This window comes from Stegodyphus dumicola, chromosome X2 (genome assembly GCF_044657685.1).
Source record: "Stegodyphus dumicola isolate Sdum_Otavi_A_Nest chromosome X2, ASM4465768v1".
In the NCBI taxonomy this organism is placed as follows: Eukaryota; Metazoa; Arthropoda; class Arachnida; order Araneae; family Eresidae; genus Stegodyphus; species Stegodyphus dumicola.
The window spans coordinates 95,624,881-95,644,304 of record NC_140781.1 but is presented as its reverse complement, the minus strand read 5'-3'; the positions used below and the strand labels follow the sequence as shown (position 1 = coordinate 95,644,304).

General features: G+C 31.8%; 1 protein-coding gene across 8 annotated transcripts in view; it reads right to left on the bottom strand.

Annotated features, from left to right (window-relative positions):
- LOC118186561 (uncharacterized) overlaps positions 1 to 18,625 on the bottom strand; it is a 175,242-nt gene extending 156,617 nt beyond the window's left edge. For 2 of the 8 annotated variants that reach the window (XM_085809281.1, XM_085809285.1), the window contains exons 1-2: positions 18,423 to 18,625; positions 15,031 to 15,265 (exon numbers count right to left, since the gene is read on the bottom strand). Coding sequence is in view for 2 of the 8 variants with exons in the window: in XM_035356671.2 (XP_035212562.2) it covers positions 2,637 to 2,667 (31 nt within the window). In the remaining 6 variants the exon portion in view is untranslated. Of the gene's footprint in view, positions 1 to 2,636; positions 2,776 to 15,030; positions 15,266 to 18,422 lie in introns of all 8 variants that reach the window. The other 6 variants (XM_035356671.2, XM_085809283.1, XM_085809282.1 and 3 more) reach the window with 3 other exon arrangements.
- Positions 18,626 to 19,424: the final 799 nt, after the last annotated feature.

Sequence of the window (19,424 nt, the reverse complement as noted above, 5' to 3'; positions counted from 1 at the left end):
TAAAAAAGTTCTTAATTCTAACAACTTCTTTATCATCAGATATGTACTTCCTTACCGCGTTGCTTGATCAATAATTGCTCCTTTTCCTGTTCGCTTCCTAAGAATGGCATCAATTTTGGGAGTTCTTGCTGCTATTGCTGCTTACCTAAATTTACCAGTGAAATTTGTAACTAAATGAATCAGTTTAATCACTAATGGCAAATATCACATCCATCCACCTCCCTTATATTTATTTATTAATTTGTCCAACAAAAACTGGAGTCGGAGTCGACCTGTTTTTAGCGACTCCAGCTCCGACTCCTTTTACTCCAAAATCTGGCCAACTCTGATTCCGACTCCACAGCCCTGTTAATTTACATCGGTCAAACTAAGAGAGCTTTAAAATTCCACATTAAGGAATATGATGCATATGTTAGAAAATAGGAAGCACAGAAGTCCTTTGTTGCCCAGCATTGTTGGTCTAAAAATAACACTTTCAATTTTTCTACAGCCAAAATTATTCAAGAAACATCTTCAATTCATAAATTAAATTTTCTAGAAGCATTTCACATTAAAAAAAATCGGTACTTACGTATTAATGCAACCAGGCCAAAATTCGCATAAATCGCCAAATTTGGCGACCCTACTTACGGCAACCTTATGTTAATTTATTAAAGCGAGGTGTGCGTAGTTCGTAGATTTGTTCATTGCCTACATTGTGCCATTCGTAGATGTTTTTTTTAAGTTAAAACATGTCGCTGTGTACATGGATTCTTGTCTATATTTCGAACTTTAAGCCTAAAATGTCTCCAAAAACGCAGTTTTCGCACGTGCAAAAACTACGTTTTGAACACACGATTTAAGCTAAAAATCCGAAACAAAAACAAAAAATTTAGATAGCAGAAAAGTAAAGTTTCTAACCAAAAATATTTGGCAAGAATCTATGTACACAGCGACATGTTTTAACTTAAAAAAAATCTACGAATGGCACAATGTAGGCAACGAACAAATCTACGAACTACGCACACCTCGCTTTAATAAATTAACATAAGGTTGCTGTAAGTAGGGTAAACAAAATAATATAAAAAACTGTATTAAAAATTATCTGTAATCAATAAATGTACATTTTCTTTCTATTCATACTTTTTTACTCAAACTTACAAATCGCGCCAACCTGGTTGCGATAATACGCAAGTACCAAAAAATCTTTCGATTCTAGTTAACGACCCTAATTCCAAACCATCTTTGCCTTCAACCTTTAAGCAAATTATGTTTTAGTTTTCGTTTCATCAATAGAGGGTGCCAGTCGCTTAACTCCAGTCCAGCCATTCTTATCTCCTTCATTTGCACTTTGGCAGCTGACGATGATGGTTTGGTAATACAGTCAAAAGTCGTTAATTCGGACACCCATAATTCGGAATGATCTATAATCCGGACCTCAAAACTAAAAACTTTCTGCGCATGCGCCGCGTTGACACATGCGCATAGGCATTTACACGTGCGCGTAAGACCTTTTACGACTGCGCATATGAGTGTGCACAACTGCAGAATACGTTTTTGCGTGCGTGTTTTATGTATAATGGACGTATAAGCTAAATAATTATCTATTTCAGTTAATTTTGATGATTGCGTTGTTCCTTAATTTTCGAATTGGATCCGGCTTATTATTTTTTGCAGACTGTAAGAGCAATTTTATAAAAGTAAGTTTAAATTTTCGATTATATCAAATAGAATTTCCGATATTTGTTAATATGTAAAGGATCTAAAACGAAAGTATGTTTTGAAATCCGAAATCTGTTTATCAATTTCACGCTGCTCGGTGGGGGGAACGCCGCGGCGTGCGCATAATGAATTGGAGGTTGATCTGTCAGCACTATCCTTATCTTCAGGGCAGATGTTTTTATTTTATTTGGCTTATAATTCCTTATCAAATGTAGTATTTCATCTCGATGTGCTCCGTCTTTGATATGATTTAAAACAAGTTCCTCGTCATTATAATTCGCTTCCGATAGCGAAGAAAGTGACAGAGGTTATTGAAAACGAAAAAATTTCGATTGACAAATTAGTCAGTATTCTCGACACAGCAATTGTAGGACTTGAACAGCGGAACTTTGTAATTGAACAAGAAATTATGTCTGTTTAATAGAATTAAAGAGAAAGTATTATCACATTAAACGAAGCAAAACTTAAACAACTTACATTGAAAGAAATGTTTAATAAAGTAAACAAATAAATATTAAGCTTTTTCTTTTTGCAAATTTTGATACCCTTTAGATCATAATTGTTCTTTATTTCATAAATTACGGCTTCATACTTTTAATTTTAGAATTTCTGCATGCCATCTTACGAGATTTAAACTGATGATTTATAATCCGGAAAAATCGATAATCCGGAATCACCGAAGTCCCGACGAGTCCGGATTAACGACTTTTGACTGTACCATCGAAACTAATCCTGTGAAAATTTGCAAATCTAACGTTGATTTTTGTTGTTTGACTTCTAGATGAATATTTTGACGGTGCTATTTGTGACTCTCTGTCCTGATAAATAACTGGGAAAAAAAAAAAAAACACAGAGAGGATATAAATGTAAGACAAAAATTCTAAGGCCAACATTTCTAATGGTGTGCACCTCCCACAAAAATATATTGAACTCACCACTGACTTTGGAGCGCATTCGCAAATTCATGGAATTTTGGAAAGAAGCAATTGGGTAACTTTATGTCTTACTTTAACAATTCACACATGCATACTTCTTAGCTCCTTCTGCTTTTGTTCTCCCCATGTACACAGAAACCTGTTTTAATTAAAAAAAAGTCACAGAATTGCAAACATAGCAACATGCATTTGTGTAACCAAAATACTAAAAATAACAAGGAAAAAAAAAGGGTGCAGAAAAGAGAGTCTGAGAATTTTTTTTAAGAGAACAAAAACTGTAGCGTACAATCCACTACTATGCTAAAACACCGAAATTTCCATAGAAGAGATGATCACACTGAACCTACACTTGCAAAAAACGTTTAGTGAAATGAAAAGACACTTGAGGGGATGTTATGCACATATGTAGGTTGCTACATGAATTTTTTTTGACGTATTGACCTCATTAATAATTTTAGTTAGAGTACATTGAAGGGTGGCCCTTTTATTATCCCCAAGTTGTTGTTTCATTTATGGTAACCTGAGTAGTTGAATGTTATGGAAATCCAATTATAATGTAATCCAGTTGCATAAGGAAGAACATTGCTTGTTTTGTGGTTTAGATGGTAAAATAGCTGAATGTGGTAAGATTTATTTGAAGTTTCTGTACGATTTGGAATGAAAGAGGAAAAGAGCATTGATTGACTGGCGTACAAATGAAGGTTTACTTAGTAGCCATTATAAGTGTCCTGTTTTAGTTAGGAAATGCGTATGGTCCAACGTCGGAGGATATCGGCACGAAGGAGATGATGTCGACTCTTTGTGAATTTATGTGGAGATGCCAGTATACAGCTTTTAGTTCAGATAATTTTTAAAAGTTTTTGGATGCTGTTAAGGAATTTTGTTTGACCAAAGAAAATAGATAGCAGGATGTTGGTCGATATACTGGTCTTCAAAACGGTTAAAAGGCCCACCAGCAGCCGAGCGGTAAAGACACTGAACACTAGTAGTTCGGTCCAAGGTTTGAAACCAGCAAACAGGCTGGCTGCATGGGCATTTTCGTGCTTTTCTCCATGTGTAACGTGTATACGAGTTAGTTTCCCTTACAAAGACCTCCACGAAGGCATCCCTCCCTTCAGGCAGATAACCCTTGTGTGCTTTGCCATAATTGAATAATCCAATCCAAAATGTTTAGGTTTAGTAACAGTATGAAGCACGAGCATTTTATCTAAAAATAACTCAAAAAAGATAAGTGGGTTTAAAACATCCATTATATCTTTCTTTATTCCTGACACCTACTACAAACAATAAACAAAAATGGAAGAAACAGAATAAAAAAAATACATTTTACCTCATACATAAACACAAGCAATAACCGCACAGTCATTACTATCCCCGTTTCAGAAACGACCCCCTCTCCAATTCCCCCCTCTTTGAAATAGTATCCTCCTTCGCATACTCTGTCAAGGTCATTGTGGTGTTGCATTCCAAAGCTTTGCGAATAATTTTACTGGTAGCAGCGCAAAGCAAATAATTGTATTTCAGAAGAGCATATATATAAGCCCAGGGCAATTAACGCATCGGCTGTGCAAGGCCTATATATATGCCTATGGCAGTTAAGAGGTTTAAAAGCATGGAATCATTAAAAGGTACTTTTTATTAACATAAAAGTGCAACTAATATATATGTTAAATTATTAAAAATCTTTTATACCACAAACATGCACATACATGTATATTATTATGAAGTGTACAAAAGAATTCTTAATTCTTGTCCATTTCTCAGAACTATGTTTTTCAAAACCTTTTAACCAAAAATCACAAATTTAAAATTTAAGAAAAGCAACTATAATTATTCCTTAAAGTGGTATTAAGCCTTTGACGTGTGGCGATCGCGCCCTGAAACCACCAATTTTCGAATTTTTTTCTCCTCTTCCTTCAGAAATTTTTGAGCGAAAATCAATCGATTACTGATCTTTGCCCTCTAAATAACACAAAATGACTACAGAATCATACATGTTTTAGGTCTTAGTACTTCAAATCGGATGCCTTTTAAAATTCGTTTTCAATGAGACAAAATAACTTCCTTTTATTGATATAAACAACTTTAAATTTCAAGTTATTCATAGCACATCATGATTTCTATCATAAACAATAAAAAACAACAATAATTAAACTGCATACATAAAAAAAACCCTCTATATGTATGGCATTTGCTTTGTGGTTTCAGGGCGCGACCACTGCCCCAGTGGCTCGGTGGTCGCGCCTTGAAACCACTGCTCTTCACAATGGCGTTTGCTTGCTTCTCAAATAGGAATGTTTATTTTTACCTGGATATAGATAAGGGGTTTTGAAATCACAGAGTTATTTTATTACTAAACAATAGATGCACCTGCCCAGTAAAAAGGTCTTTCTTTTCCAGAGACTTTTCTCTGACCTCAACACGCTTGCTCCCCAAGCCAGTATTGTAATTATTTCCTGTGGTTTAAATTTAATGTAAATATACTTTGCTGTAATTAAAAATAGAAATTGTGTAAAGTTTTATTTAAATTAAAAATATTTTCTGAATATTTTGAGACAAAATACGAATAAAATAAGTATGAATGAGAAACGAATGATCCGTACCAAAGCCGAAAAGACCAAGACCTCTCCCCCATTAACATAAAAACACCACAAATGTCATGTGTCAGATGAAAAGAAACTAAATAACGCTGGACATATACTGGTGAAATTTAGATCCAATCAGTGTACATTTTGTAGCAGAACGAAGAAACATCATAGAAGAAGATACATGTAAATAAAAAAAAAATTTTAAAAACTGAGTGTTTTTTTATCCTTATTTTACGGAGATTTTTAATCGATGTAGCCAAATGTCCTTATTATGTAGGTACTTATACTTCCACTGTTATAGAAAAATTACATAAATGTTTATTTTTTAATTTTTTTCTGGCGATTTAGTTTGTAAAATAATGTAAAATATATATATTATGCAATTCTTACATGCATTTAAAAAAAAATCATAAATTTCGTCATTTATTGGAAATGCGCACAGAACTTTCCCCTACTACCTAGGTAAGTTGGTAAGTTTCGAAGTCCTAGACGCATGGTGGTTTCACAGTGCAACCAGCACCCATTAAGCAATGGGCAAGAGTAGATTTTTTTAATTCATATATTATTTGTCTCTAGGATCATAATATTCAATTTTTAGAGTTTTTAGTTAAAAAATTTATAAAAATAATATCGTGCATGTCAAAGGGTTAAACAGTCTTTACAAGCATAATAAAGGAATAAAAGTTTCATTTGAACATTTTTGGATGTCTCTGGCATATCAATTGATTCAGCATGGCTTTTAAAATAATCTATCAAAATATTTTTATGGCCTTTTTCATGACTTTTTGCAAATCTAATTATTATACCTGTACAACTCAATTTTATTACATTGTTAGAAAATAACCCATCTTGTGGAAATGTGAGAGGGGGAGAAAGACGTAACACTTTCCTCACTGTAAAACAATAACAATCATGTGCAAAATAAATTTCATTTTGCGTACATATATTCTTGCTTAGCTTAGCTATGTTCACTGAATGTTTCTGCAACTGCTTTGTTAGACACTTTTTTTTTTTTTTTTTTTTGCCTTTTTCATCTTCAGAGCTTTTGCACTTTTTTTAGCCTTCTCCTGCTTTTTACCAGCTGAATGTTTAAAGAAAAAATGGTTAGTCTATATTTTAGGGTGTCCCTTGGATTATTGCTAAGCTGTTGTTTCATTTATCACCAAATTGTCGTTCCATTTATGATAACCTAATTATTAAATGTTGTGGAAACCCTATTATGACGTGATTGGTTGCATGATTGCGGTGAATTTGACTGATGAGAAAATGTTTTAAGGGCTTTTCTCTGTTGGATGTCAGTTAGAAAGTACATTGCATATTTTGTGCTTTGTACCGTAAAATGGCTGCTGGTGGTAAACTGGGTGTTTGGTAGTATAGAACGAGAGAGTGGACTTTTTTTTTTTTTTTTTTTTTCAATGGTTGAGGACGGAAGAAAAGAAATTTTGTTGGATATAATTCAACAGAATATTTTATCTGGAACAATGATCACATCATACTGTTGGAAGTCGTATGATTGTCTTTTTTGATAATGGCTTCGTTCACTTCTCAGTAAATCACGCAGTGACATTTAAGGATCCAGAAAGATAAGTAAAGGAATTATGTGTGCCTCAGTCTGGAAATTTCTAAATAATAAATTTCTAAATAAAGTCAATATTTCCTTTTTGTAGTGTGCTTATGTGATACCATGTGTTTCCTTTTTTATGTTATTTCACTGTGTGATTTAAAATACAGTTTATTGAGCTTTGATTGGCTACAATTTTTTTTTTTTTTTTTTCAGTTTTGGTGATGAGTAACTTTGTTTTAACATTATACGATGTCATCATTCTCCTGATTTTTTTTAAGTGAAAATGGATCGATGTGTACATGGACAAAGTCAAGGGAGTGCACAATGCTGAGTTTGTGCACGTCTCCGATGTTTTTTTAAGTGAAAATAGATCAATGTGTACATGGACACCGAGTTTGTGTAATTCTTTGACTTGTTATTTTGGTTTTGTGTAGTGGGCATCTAGAAATTGTGCCTTGCTGGCGAATCCCCAATTTTCACCAAGGGCCACCCTAAAAATATATTTTTACCAAAAATAATACATGAACTTGTATTTAGAATAAAGCTACTTAAATTGGTCTCTCTTTTAAAATCTTTAACGAAGAGACATCTTAGATTTGGGCAGTGTGTTTTGCATATTAACAACAAAATCGTTCTGCACTATTTAATTAAAAAATTTCACATAGTATTTTTTCTTCTTCTTCTTCTTCTTCTTTTTTTTTTTTTTTTTTTTTTTTTCTCCCATTCTAAATTACTTAGAGTAGATTTAAGGGTGCTCCTTGTACTATTGCGAAGTTGTTTCATTTATGGTAGCTTGAGCAGTTGTATGTTATGGAAACCCTATTATGACGTAATCAGCTGCGTGATTGCGGTAAATTTTGAATCATAGGAAAGGATTTGTAAGGGCTTGTGGTGTATGTTGGTTAGGAAATACATTGCTTGTTTTGTGGTTTAGAAGGCACAATGGCTGAATATGGTAAGATTAATTTGAAGTTTCTGTACGATTTGGAACGAAAGGGGAAAAAGTAGTAATCGACCGGTGTATAAATGAAGGTTTAATTAGTAGCCATTATAAGTTTCCTGTTTGTTGAAAGAGAATGCGCATGGGTAGAACATCGAAGGATATTTTTTACTCTTATCTTTGTGAATTTATGCAGCAACACCAGTACACAGATTCTAGTTCAGATAATTTTAGAAAGTTTTTGAATGCTGTCAAGGAATTTTGTTTGACTGAAAACAGGGAAATTTCTAAATAAGGTACGTGGATATTTCTTTTGTGCAGTGCAAAGATGAATTTCATTTTTTATGTTATTTGATTGTTTGACATTGTCGGCGCTACAAAAAGCCAAAATAACAAGTCAAGGAATTGCATAAACTCGGTATTCTTGTACACATCGACTTATTTTCACTTAAAAAACATCAGAGAATTTCACAAACTTGGCATCGCACACTCCCTTGACAATCGTGAAAACCTATGTGCAACCCTTGACAACCTATGTGCAAAAATCGCAGCTACACAAAGCCAAAATAACAATTCAAAGAACTGCACAAACTCGGTATCCATGTACCGCTAAAAATTGCCAATTTATTTTAAAAGGCACCCGTTAATATATTTTTGCTAAAGTAACAAGCATAATACAGTTTTATTCCACTTTGAGACCTGGTTTTTCACAAATTATATACAGTACAAAGTCGTAATCTGGACTCGTTGGGACTTCGCCGATTCCGGATTATAGTTCATCAATTTAAATCTGGTAAAATGGCATGTAGAAATTATACAATGAGAAATATGAAACATACATTTATGAAATAAAGAGCAATTATGATCTAAAGGGTATCAAAATTTGGTTCATCTTTACAATATGGTAACTGGTAGTTTGGCAACATTTTGGAGCCGATAAAGGTTACTACCTGGGACTTTAGTAATAATGTGAGCAGTACTCAGTTCCGATTACGCATTATTTTGCGAGAGGGAAATGAGAGATCATGGGATATGTCATGCGATATTAATGGACGAATTACGGTTCTTTAATCGGAAAAGGGGGGAAATCGGGAAAAAATCTGGAAATTTTGTATTTAGCTTTATTCTGTGTTGTGTGAAACAGTGTTGGTTAATTTTTGGATCCCATGGCGCTAACTAAAGTGAATTCGAAATGGGTATTTAGGCATTGTGATAAAAAAAAGTTTGCTTTTTATTTAGCGGAGGAAGTATGGAGGAAACATTCGCAGAAAAAATCTTTCAATAATTTTATTGAATGAATTAGAAAAGTGTATCCGCCACGTAATCAAGATTCTGAAGAAGATTAGGTAAGTTAGTATTTTTAATTATTTGAGGATATTATTTTTATGCATTGTTGTAAATGTAAGGTGGAAAGGAATTTGGTATTATTGGGAAAATTGTTATTAGCAATGATTTAGTTTAAAGTAATTAGGATTGTAAGGTAATTTTTATTAATTTAATGTATGTGCTCATTTATATTTTAAGTAGTGTTTTTGAATTTCATTATATTTTAATGAAATGATAGTTATTTTGTGAATTTTATGTTTGTAGGAATTTGGTATACATTTTAGTTGAAGTAAACGTGCATGGAAATAATTTAAATATCTGACACTAAGTATTTGTAATGGTTGCGGTATGAATTCGTTGGTGACGTTTATAATATAATAGATGATTTAGAGGTAAAAGTTTTTGGATATTTTATTTATTTTATATGTGGAAATGTTCATATTTGGAAAGGGTAAATACTTTTTCGCGATCAGGTAATTTCATATATGTTCTTTTTACCGGGTTTAAAGATTGAGAAAATTGTCCTGTATTTTCGTGAAATTTTTCTAATTTATGAGAAAAAAGCAGTGTACATGGATATAGTGAAGAGTGTGCGCAATGCCATTTTTGTGCAATTCTGGGATGTTTTTTTAAGAAAAAATAAGTCGACGTGTACATGGTTCAGTGATATGTTAATTAAATGATAGTTATTTTGTGAATTTTATGTTTGTAGGAATTTGGGTTGATCTTTACATTATGGTAACTTGGCGATTTTTTGGCGAAAATTTGGCGACCAACTCTCCTACAGCAACCCTCTAATTTTTTCCCCCGCCGCCATTTTGTCTTCACGAAGTAAAGACGTTTCTTTTCTTTTTATCTCCTGAACACTTCTTCCAACAATCTACTAGCCGAATTACACTTATGCTAGAAATTGTATCAAACAAAACTGCTTAATCATGACAAATATTCACTGCAAAATTAGGAAAAACTGCACAATACCATCCTCCTTACGCATTTTTCAAAATAACACATACACATAAACCATGTACACGCCGACTTATTTTTACTTAAAAAAACATCCCAGAATTGCACAAAAATGGCATTGCGCACACTCTTCACTATATCCATGTACACTGCTTTTTTCTCATAAATTACAAAAATTTCACGAAAATACATGACAATTTTCTCAATCTTTAAACCCGGTAAAAAGAATATATATGAAATTACCTGATCGCGAAAAAGTATTTACCCTTTACAAATATGAACATTTCCACATATAAAATAAATAAAATATCCAAAAACTTTTACCACTAAATCATCTATTACATTATACACGTCACCAACGAATTCATACCGCAAGCATTCCAAATACTTAGTATCAAATATTTAAATTATTTCCATGCACGTTTATTTCAACTTAAACGTATACCAAATTCCTACAAGCATAAAATTCACAAAATAACTATCATTTCATTAAAATAACACTAAACCATGTACACGACGACTTATTTTTACTTAAAAAAACATCCCAGAATTGCACAAAAATGGCATTGCGCACACTCTTCACTATATCCATGTAACTGCTTTATTCTCATAAATTAAAAAAATTTCACGAAAATACATGACAATTTTCTCAATCTTTAAACCCGGTAAAAAGAACATATATGAAATTACATTATCGCGAAAAAGTATTTACCCTTTACAAATATGAACATTTCCACATATAAAATAAATAGAATATCCAAAAACTTTTACCTCTAAATCATCTATTACATTATACACGTCACCAAAGAATTCATACCTCAAGCATTACAAATACTTAATATCAAATATTTAAATTATTTACATGCACGTTTATTTCAACTTAAACGTATACCAAATTCCTACAAACATAAAATTCACAAAATAACTATCATTTCATTAAAATATAATTAAATTCAAAAACACTACTTAAAATATAAATGAGCACATACATTAAATTAATAAAAATTACCTTACAATCCTAATTACTTTAAACTAAATCATTGCTAATAACAATTTTCCCAATAATACCAAATTCCTTTCCACCTTACATTTACAACAATGCATAAAAATAATATCCTCAAAAAATTAAAAATACTAACTTACCTAATCTTCTTCAGAATCTTGATTACGTGGCGGATACACTTTTCTTCCTTCTGTTTCAGAATCTTTAAAATCGTACTTATGTTTCAAAGCAAGATACCAGGTAAAATAAATAACATAATAAAATATCTTTATTTCTCTCTCGCACAACCTTAAAAAACATTTATTACTATCCTTTTCAATACCACTAAATACCCATTTCGAATTCACTTTACTTACGGCCATGGGATCCAAAAATTCACAAACACTATTTCACACAACACAGAATAAAGCCAAATACAAAATTGCCAGATTTTTTCCTGATTAAAGAACAGTAATTCATCCATTAATATCACATGACATATCCCATGATCTCTCATTTCCCTCACACAAAATAATGCGTAATCAGAACTGAATACTACTCACATTCTTAACAAAGTCTAACTAACCTAATCTTCTTCCGAATCTTCCTTACATGGTGGATACACTTTTATTATGGATTCAATAAAATTACTGAACGATTTTTTTTCTGAATTTGATAAAAAAAAAATTCTCTTTATCAATTCACTTTAGACAGCGCCATACAATCCCCAAATTATTCAACCCTACTTCACACAACACACAATGAAGCTTAATAAAAAATAATATACATCCACAGATACTTGTCCAAATTCCCCCCTTTTCCGATTAAAGAACCGTAATTCATCCATTAATATCACATGACATATCCCATGATCTCTCATTTTCCCCCACACAAAATAATGCGTAATCGGAACTGAGTACTGCCCACATTATTACCAAAGTCCCAGGTAGTAACCTTTATCGCCTCCAAAATGTCGCCAAACTACCAGTTACCATATTGTAAAGATCAACCGGAATTTGGTATACGTTTAAGTTGAAGTAAACGTGCATGGAAATAATTTAAATATTTGATACTAAGTATTTGTAATGCTTGCGGTATGAATTCGTTGGTAACCTGTATAATGTAATAGATGATTTAGAGGTAAAAGTTTTTGGATATTTTATATATTTTATATGTGGAAATGTTCATATTTGTAAAGGGTAAATACTTTTTCGCGATCAGGTAATTTCATATATGTTCTTTTTACCGGGTTTAAAGATTGAGAAAATTGTCATGTATTTTCGTGAAATTTTTCAAATTTATGAGAAAAAAGCAGTGTACATGGATATAGTGAAGAGTGTGCGCAATGCCATTTTTGTGCAATTCTGAGATTTTTTTTTAAGTAAAAATAAGTCGGCGTGTACATGGTTTATGTGTATGTGTTATTTTGAAAAACGCGTAAGGAGTATGGTATTGTGCACTTTTTCCCAATTTTGCAGTGAATATTTGTCATGATTAAGCAGTTTTGTTAGATAAAATTTCGGTTGATCTTTACATTACGGTAACTGGTAGTTTGGCGACATTTTGGAGGCGATAAAGGTTACTACCTAGGACTTTGGTAATAATGTGAGCAGTACTGAGTTCCGATTACGCATTATTTTGTGTGGGGGAAATGAGAGATCATGGGATATGTCATGTGATATTAATGGACGAATTACGGTTCTTTAATCGGAAAAGGGGGGAAATCGGGAAAAAATCTGGAAATTTTGTATTTGGCTTTATTCTGTGTTGTGTGAAATAATGTTTGTGAATTTTTGGATCCCATGGCCGTAAGTAAAGTGAATTCGAAATGGGTATTTAGTGGTATTGAAAAGGATAGTAAGAAATGTTTTTTAAGGTTGTGTGAGAGAGAAATAAACATGTTTTATTATGTTATTTATTTTACCTGGTATCTTGCTTTGAAAGATAAGTATGATTTTAAAGATTCTGAAAGAGAATGAAGAAAAGTGTATCCGCCACGTAATGAAGATTCTGAAGGAGATTAGGTAAGTTAGTATTTTTAATTATTTTTATGCATTGTTGGAAATGTAAGGTGGAAAGGAATTTGGTATTATTGGGAAAATTGTTATTAGCAATGATTTAGTTTAAAGTAATTAGGATTGTAAGGTAATTTTTATTAATTGAATGTATGTGCTCATGTATATTTTAAGTGGTGTTTTTGAATTTAATTATATTTTAATGAAATGATAGTTATTTTGTGAATTTTATACTTGTAGGAATTTGGTGTATGTTTAAGTTGAAATAAATGTGCATGGAAATAATTTAAATATTTGATAATAAATATTTGTAATGCTTCATGTATGAATTCGTTGGTGACGTGTATAATGTAATAGATGATTTAGAGGTAAAAGTTTTTGGATATTTTATTTATTTTATATGTGGAAATGTTCATATTTGTAAAGGGTAAATACTTTTTCGCGATCATGTAATTTCATATATTTTCTTTTTACCAGGTTTAAAGATTGAGAAAATTGTCATGTATTTTCGTGAAATTTTTTTAATTTATGAGATAAAAGCAGTGTACATGCATATAGTGAAGAGTGTGCGCAATGCCATTTTTGTGCAATTCTGGGATTTTTTTTAAGTAAAAATAAGTCGACGTGTACATGGTTCAGTGATATTTTAATGAAATGATAGTTATTTTGTGAATTTTATGCTTGTAGGAATTTGGTTTACGTTTAAGTTGAAATAAACGTGCATGGAAATAATTTAAATATTTGATACTAAATATTTGTAATGCTTCATGTATGAATTCGTTGGTGACGTGTATAATGTAATAGATGATTTAGAGGTAAAAGTTTTTGGATATTTTATTTATTTTATATGTGGAAATGTTCATATTTGTAAAGGGTAAATACTTTTTCGCGATCAGGTAATTTCATATATGTTCTTTTTACCGGGTTTAAAGATTGAGAAAATTGTCATGTATTTTCGTGAAATTTTTCGAATTTATGAGAAAAAAGCAGTGTACATGGATATATTGAAGAGTGTGCGCAATGCCATTTTTGTGCAATTCTGCGATGTTTTTTTAAGTAAAAATAAGTAGGCGTGTACATGGTTTATGTGTATGTGTTATTTTGAAAAACGCGTAAGGTGTATGGTATTGTGCACTTTTTCCGAATTTTGCAGTGAATATTTGTCATGATTAAGCAGTTTTGTTTGATAAAATTTCTAGCATAAGTGTAATTCGGCTAGTAGATTGTTGGAAGAAGTGTTCAGTAGATAAGAAGAAAAGAAACATGTCTTTACTTCGTGAAGACAAAATGGCGGCGGGGAAAAAAAATAGAGGGTTGCTGTAGGGGAGTTGGTCGCCAAATTTTCGCCAAAAAATCACCAAGTTACCGTAATGTAAAGATCACTAGCATAAGTGTAATTCAGCTAGTAGATTGTTGGAAGAAGTGTTCAGTAGATAAAAAGAAAAGAAACATGTCTTTACTTCGTGAAGATAAAATGGCGGCGGGAAAAAAAAATAGAGGGTTGCTGTAGGAGAGTTGGTCGCCAAATTTTCGCCAAAAAAACTCCAAGTTACCATAATGTAAATACCAACCCAAAATTTATAAAGAGAAAGCTTAATATTTATTTGTTTACTTTCTTAAACGTTTCTTTCAATGTAAGTTGTTTAAGTTGCTTCGTTTTTTGTGCTAAGCGTGCATGCGTAAACATTAAACAAGCATGCATAACATTAAACGCACATGCGTAAAGCATACAAAAAAAGAACTTTGTGGCTTTGAGGTCCGGATTATAGATCATTCTGGATAATGGACATCCGGATTACAGACTTTGTACTGTATAAAAACACTACTGAACTTAAAAGTGTCAAAGTTCAGTAGATATGCAAAACAAAGATGAGAAAAGAAATTAGAACATATATTTTTTACGCTGAAATCATATTTTTATCTTTGCATTTAGGACACATGCTGGCTATTTCACTAGCTAGCAAATTTACTTTGTGAGTAAATCTTCCAGATAAAAATATGGCTTGAAAAACATACCTCTGTGTTCCAGCGACAATAGGCAGAAGAAATGCAGTCGCTGAAGACAAGGAAATGTTACATGCCAGCAGGAAAAGAAAAGCCCATAATCACGTCATCACTGGATTGGCATATTTAAGCTGCAGCAAAGCAGTACCAATGTAGTCAAGGCAGCACAGCTAAATGGCAAAGAGCCCAGCAGCCATGAAAACCAGAAAAGATGCTTGGAGAGCGCGGATTACAACCACAGCTGAAACTGGGACACAAATATACCATATATCAAAAGAGTCTCATTTTGGTTGATCTTTACATTACGGTAACTGGTAGTTTGGCGACATTTTGGAGGCGATAAAGGTTACTACCTGGGACTTTGGTAATAATGTGAGCAGTACTGAGTTCCGATTACGCATTATTTTGTGTGGGGGAAATGAGAGATCATGGGATATGTCATGTGATATTAATGGACGAATTACGGTTCTTTAATCGGAAAAGGGGGGAAATCGGGAAAAAATCTGGAAATTTTGTATTTGGCTTTATTCTGTGTTGTGTGAAATAGTGTTTGTGAATTTTTGGATCCCATGGCCATAAGTAAAGTGAATTCGAAATGGGTATTTAGTGGTATTGAAAAGGATAGTAAGAAATGTTTTTTAAGGTTGTGTGAGAGAGAAATAAACATGTTTTATTATGTTATTTATTTTACCTGGTATCTTGCTTTGAAAGATAAGTATGATTTTAAAGATTCTGAAAGAGAATGAAGAAAAGTGTATCCACCACGTAATGAAGATTCTGAAGGAGATTAGGTAAGTTAGTATTTTTAATTATTTTTATGCATTGTTGGAAATGTAAGGTGGAAAGGAATTTGGTATTATTGGGAAAATTGTTATTAGCAATGATTTAGTTTAAAGTAATTAGGATTGTAAGCTAATTTTTATTAATTGAATGTATGTGCTCATGTATATTTTAAGTGGTGTTTTTGAATTTAATTATATTTTAATGAAATGATAGTTATTTTGTGAATTTTATACTTGTAGGAATTTGGTGTATGTTTAAGTTGAAATAAATGTGCATGGAAATAATTTAAATATTTGATAATAAATATTTGTAATGCTTCATGTATGAATTCGTTGGTGACGTGTATAATGTAATAGATGATTTAGAGGTAAAAGTTTTTGGATATTTTATTTATTTTATATGTGGAAATGTTCATATTTGTAAAGGGTAAATACTTTTTCGCGATCATGTAATTTCATATATTTTCTTTTTACCGGGTTTAAAGATTGAGAAAATTGTCATGTATTTTCGTGAAATTTTTTTAATTTATGAGATAAAAGCAGTGTACATGCATATAGTGAAGAGTGTGCGCAATGCCATTTTTGTGCAATTCTGGGATGTTTTTTTAAGTAAAAATAAGTCGACGTGTACATGGTTCAGTGATATTTTAATGAAATGATAGTTATTTTGTGAATTTTATGCTTGTAGGAATTTGGTTTACGTTTAAGTTGAAATAAACGTGCCTGGAGATAATTTAAATATTTGATACTAAGTATTTGGAATGCTTGCGGTATGAATTCGTTGGTGACGTGTATAATGTAATAGATGATTTAGAGGTAAAAGTTTTTGGATATTTTATTTATTTTATATGTGGAAATGTTCATATTTGTAAAGGGTAAATACTTTTTCGCGATCAGGTAATTTCATAGATGTTCTTTTTACCGGGTTTAAAGATTGAGAAAATTGTCATGTATTTTCGTGAAATTTTTCAAATTTATGAGAAAAAAGCAGTGTACATGGATATAGTGAAGAGTGTGCGCAATGCCATTTTTGTGCAATTCTGAGATTTTTTTTAAGTAAAAATAAGTCGGCATGTACATGGTTTATGTGTATGTGTTATTTTGAAAAACGCGTAAGGTGTATGGTATTGTGCACTTTTTCCGAATTTTGCAGTGAATATTTGTCATGATTAAGCAGTTTTGTTTGATAAAATTTCTAGCATAAGTGTAATTCGGGTAGTAGATTGTTGGAAGAAGTGTTCAGTAGATAAGAAGAAAAGAAACATGTCTTTACTTCGTGAAGGCAAAATGGCGGCGGGGAAAAAAAAATAGAGGGTTGCTGTAGGGGAGTTGGTCGCCAAATTTTCGCCAAAAAATCGCCAAGTTACCGTAATGTAAAGATCAACCCTAATTTTTTTCACTGAACAAGCTAAGCAGTTTTAGAGTTTGGTAATTTCATCTAAAGTATAGTTCAAATAAGTAACTTGCCACATTGTCTTTATGAATGACTCACCATTTAACAATAAATATCAGGTAACGAAATTTGGTACTGCTCTACTATCAGGACTGGATCCAGAATTGTATGTATGTATGCATGCATGTATAGATGGATGTGTTCATATATGCGTGTATATATGTAAACACAAATATATATGCTTGTATACATTTACATGTATTTGCACGTACATACATTCATATATTTCTGAATCCAGTTTCGATAGCAGAACAGTACTACAAATTTTAAATCATTTTCAGATTAAATAATGCATAATATGTAGATAAAATGCTGCAACATAACTCCGCAACTAGCATTAATCCTTACTAATAATTCAAAATACATTTGAAGTTTCAATGTTATAACATTCATTAGTCATTCTTCTACAGGTAATCCATTGAAGAAGTTCAGAGTTTAACATTCATTGGTATCAAAGAACATCTCATATTCAATTGAAGCATAACAAATCTAGCGGATAGAATTGAAAAATTAACTTTGAACTTGTAACCATAAAAGAAGAAAAGACTATTATTATATCGGTTGCAGACATTATAACCATTAAAGAAAATATTTTAACTGTATTAAACTGAATACGAGATCTTAATACTGTCGTACAACAATATTAATTATTTTCAAAACAAACGAAAACATTCATTCAAGCCCTGTACATTTTTTTTTTTTTTTTCCTTGATCTAAAATTTGCATGCAATTTGTACTTTTGTAAATTTTAAATCGAAGTTATGCTACATTAATACACCTTTTACGACAATTTTTATAGAAGCAAAGAGAGCTCTATTTACCTCTATAAAAAATTTTCGTAAGGAATTGTTTATTATGCAACTTTCTAAATAAAATGCACATACACGTAATTCATTAAATCGCACATTTTACACTCACAAAGACTATCTGTGACATCTGAATCATTCGAAATACAACAGAAACTGGAGGAATGAATTTAATGAATATTGGAAATCCAACCAGCTTATTAAGGTGGTTCTTTCTCTCTGAAAGATATGAGATCTCAACAACTATTATTTCATAAAAATTTAAATAAACGATGAATAATATTATATTCATTAAAAATCAACGAGCCCGCTGGCCTATTAAAGAAGTTCAAGCAATGAAACGTAGTAGTAAGTAGTACTTACTGCAATCAGCATTAAAGTTCGTCAGATATTTCAATAAAAAAATAAACAATTCTGTTTTAAACGATCTTTAAAGAATGCCGATTTCATGACAAATCAAAACGTCCAAACAACAAGAAAAATGTGACACCAAGCGATACACAATCAACGACTTACAGTCGATCAACGACGAAACATAACATACGTCCGTTCACTTTTACTCTGTCACTAGTATTAATTTACATGCCGATTGTTGCCAGAGCGTACAGGAATAGCCTCGAAAGCAGTTGACAAATTATAGAGTGCGCAAGCATATTTTCTAAAAATACAGATAATTTGTCCAAAGATTTGCTTATGAAATAATTATTTCAGAAAATTTGTTTTTTATTTATTAACTAAATGACAAAAAAAAAAGCTTTAAAGCTTTTAAATTTCAGACCATACAAAGTGGCCGCACATTCACGCTATTTTTTGCAAGACAACACATCTTGTGAATCAATCATCAAGCATCTTATGAATCAAGATTTTTCTGTCAAATTTAAGCATATTTTTGACGAAATAAAGATTTATGAATGTTCTGAACGTTCTTCGTTTAGATACAGTATGGTACATTTAATAACGTGTTATGAATATTTAGTCTTTGCACAGAAAAAAGGAAAGAAGAAAAAAGAAAGGGAGAAAAAGTATATAGGTTTAAAATAGCGTTCATTAATTATAATAATACTACATATGTTCCTACTTATCAATTGGGATATATTATAAATTAAGTGCATTCTTAAACCTAAAACTATTATTAAAAAGGATGAAGAAAAATCCTGAACTGTAAAAAAATTGTGTTGGCGGAGTATGTCTAAATTCCTGGCAAACACTGTATTTGCAAAATCAGAATCCATGTTTGGCGCCCATGCGTAAGAACGTTCGGGTGCTTTCATATGTTCAATGCTCTTAACCTAGATAGGTTAAATGTAATTTCTTCAAAACAGAAAATTGAAGAGAAGACGGAATAATGACACTATTTTCCCATAA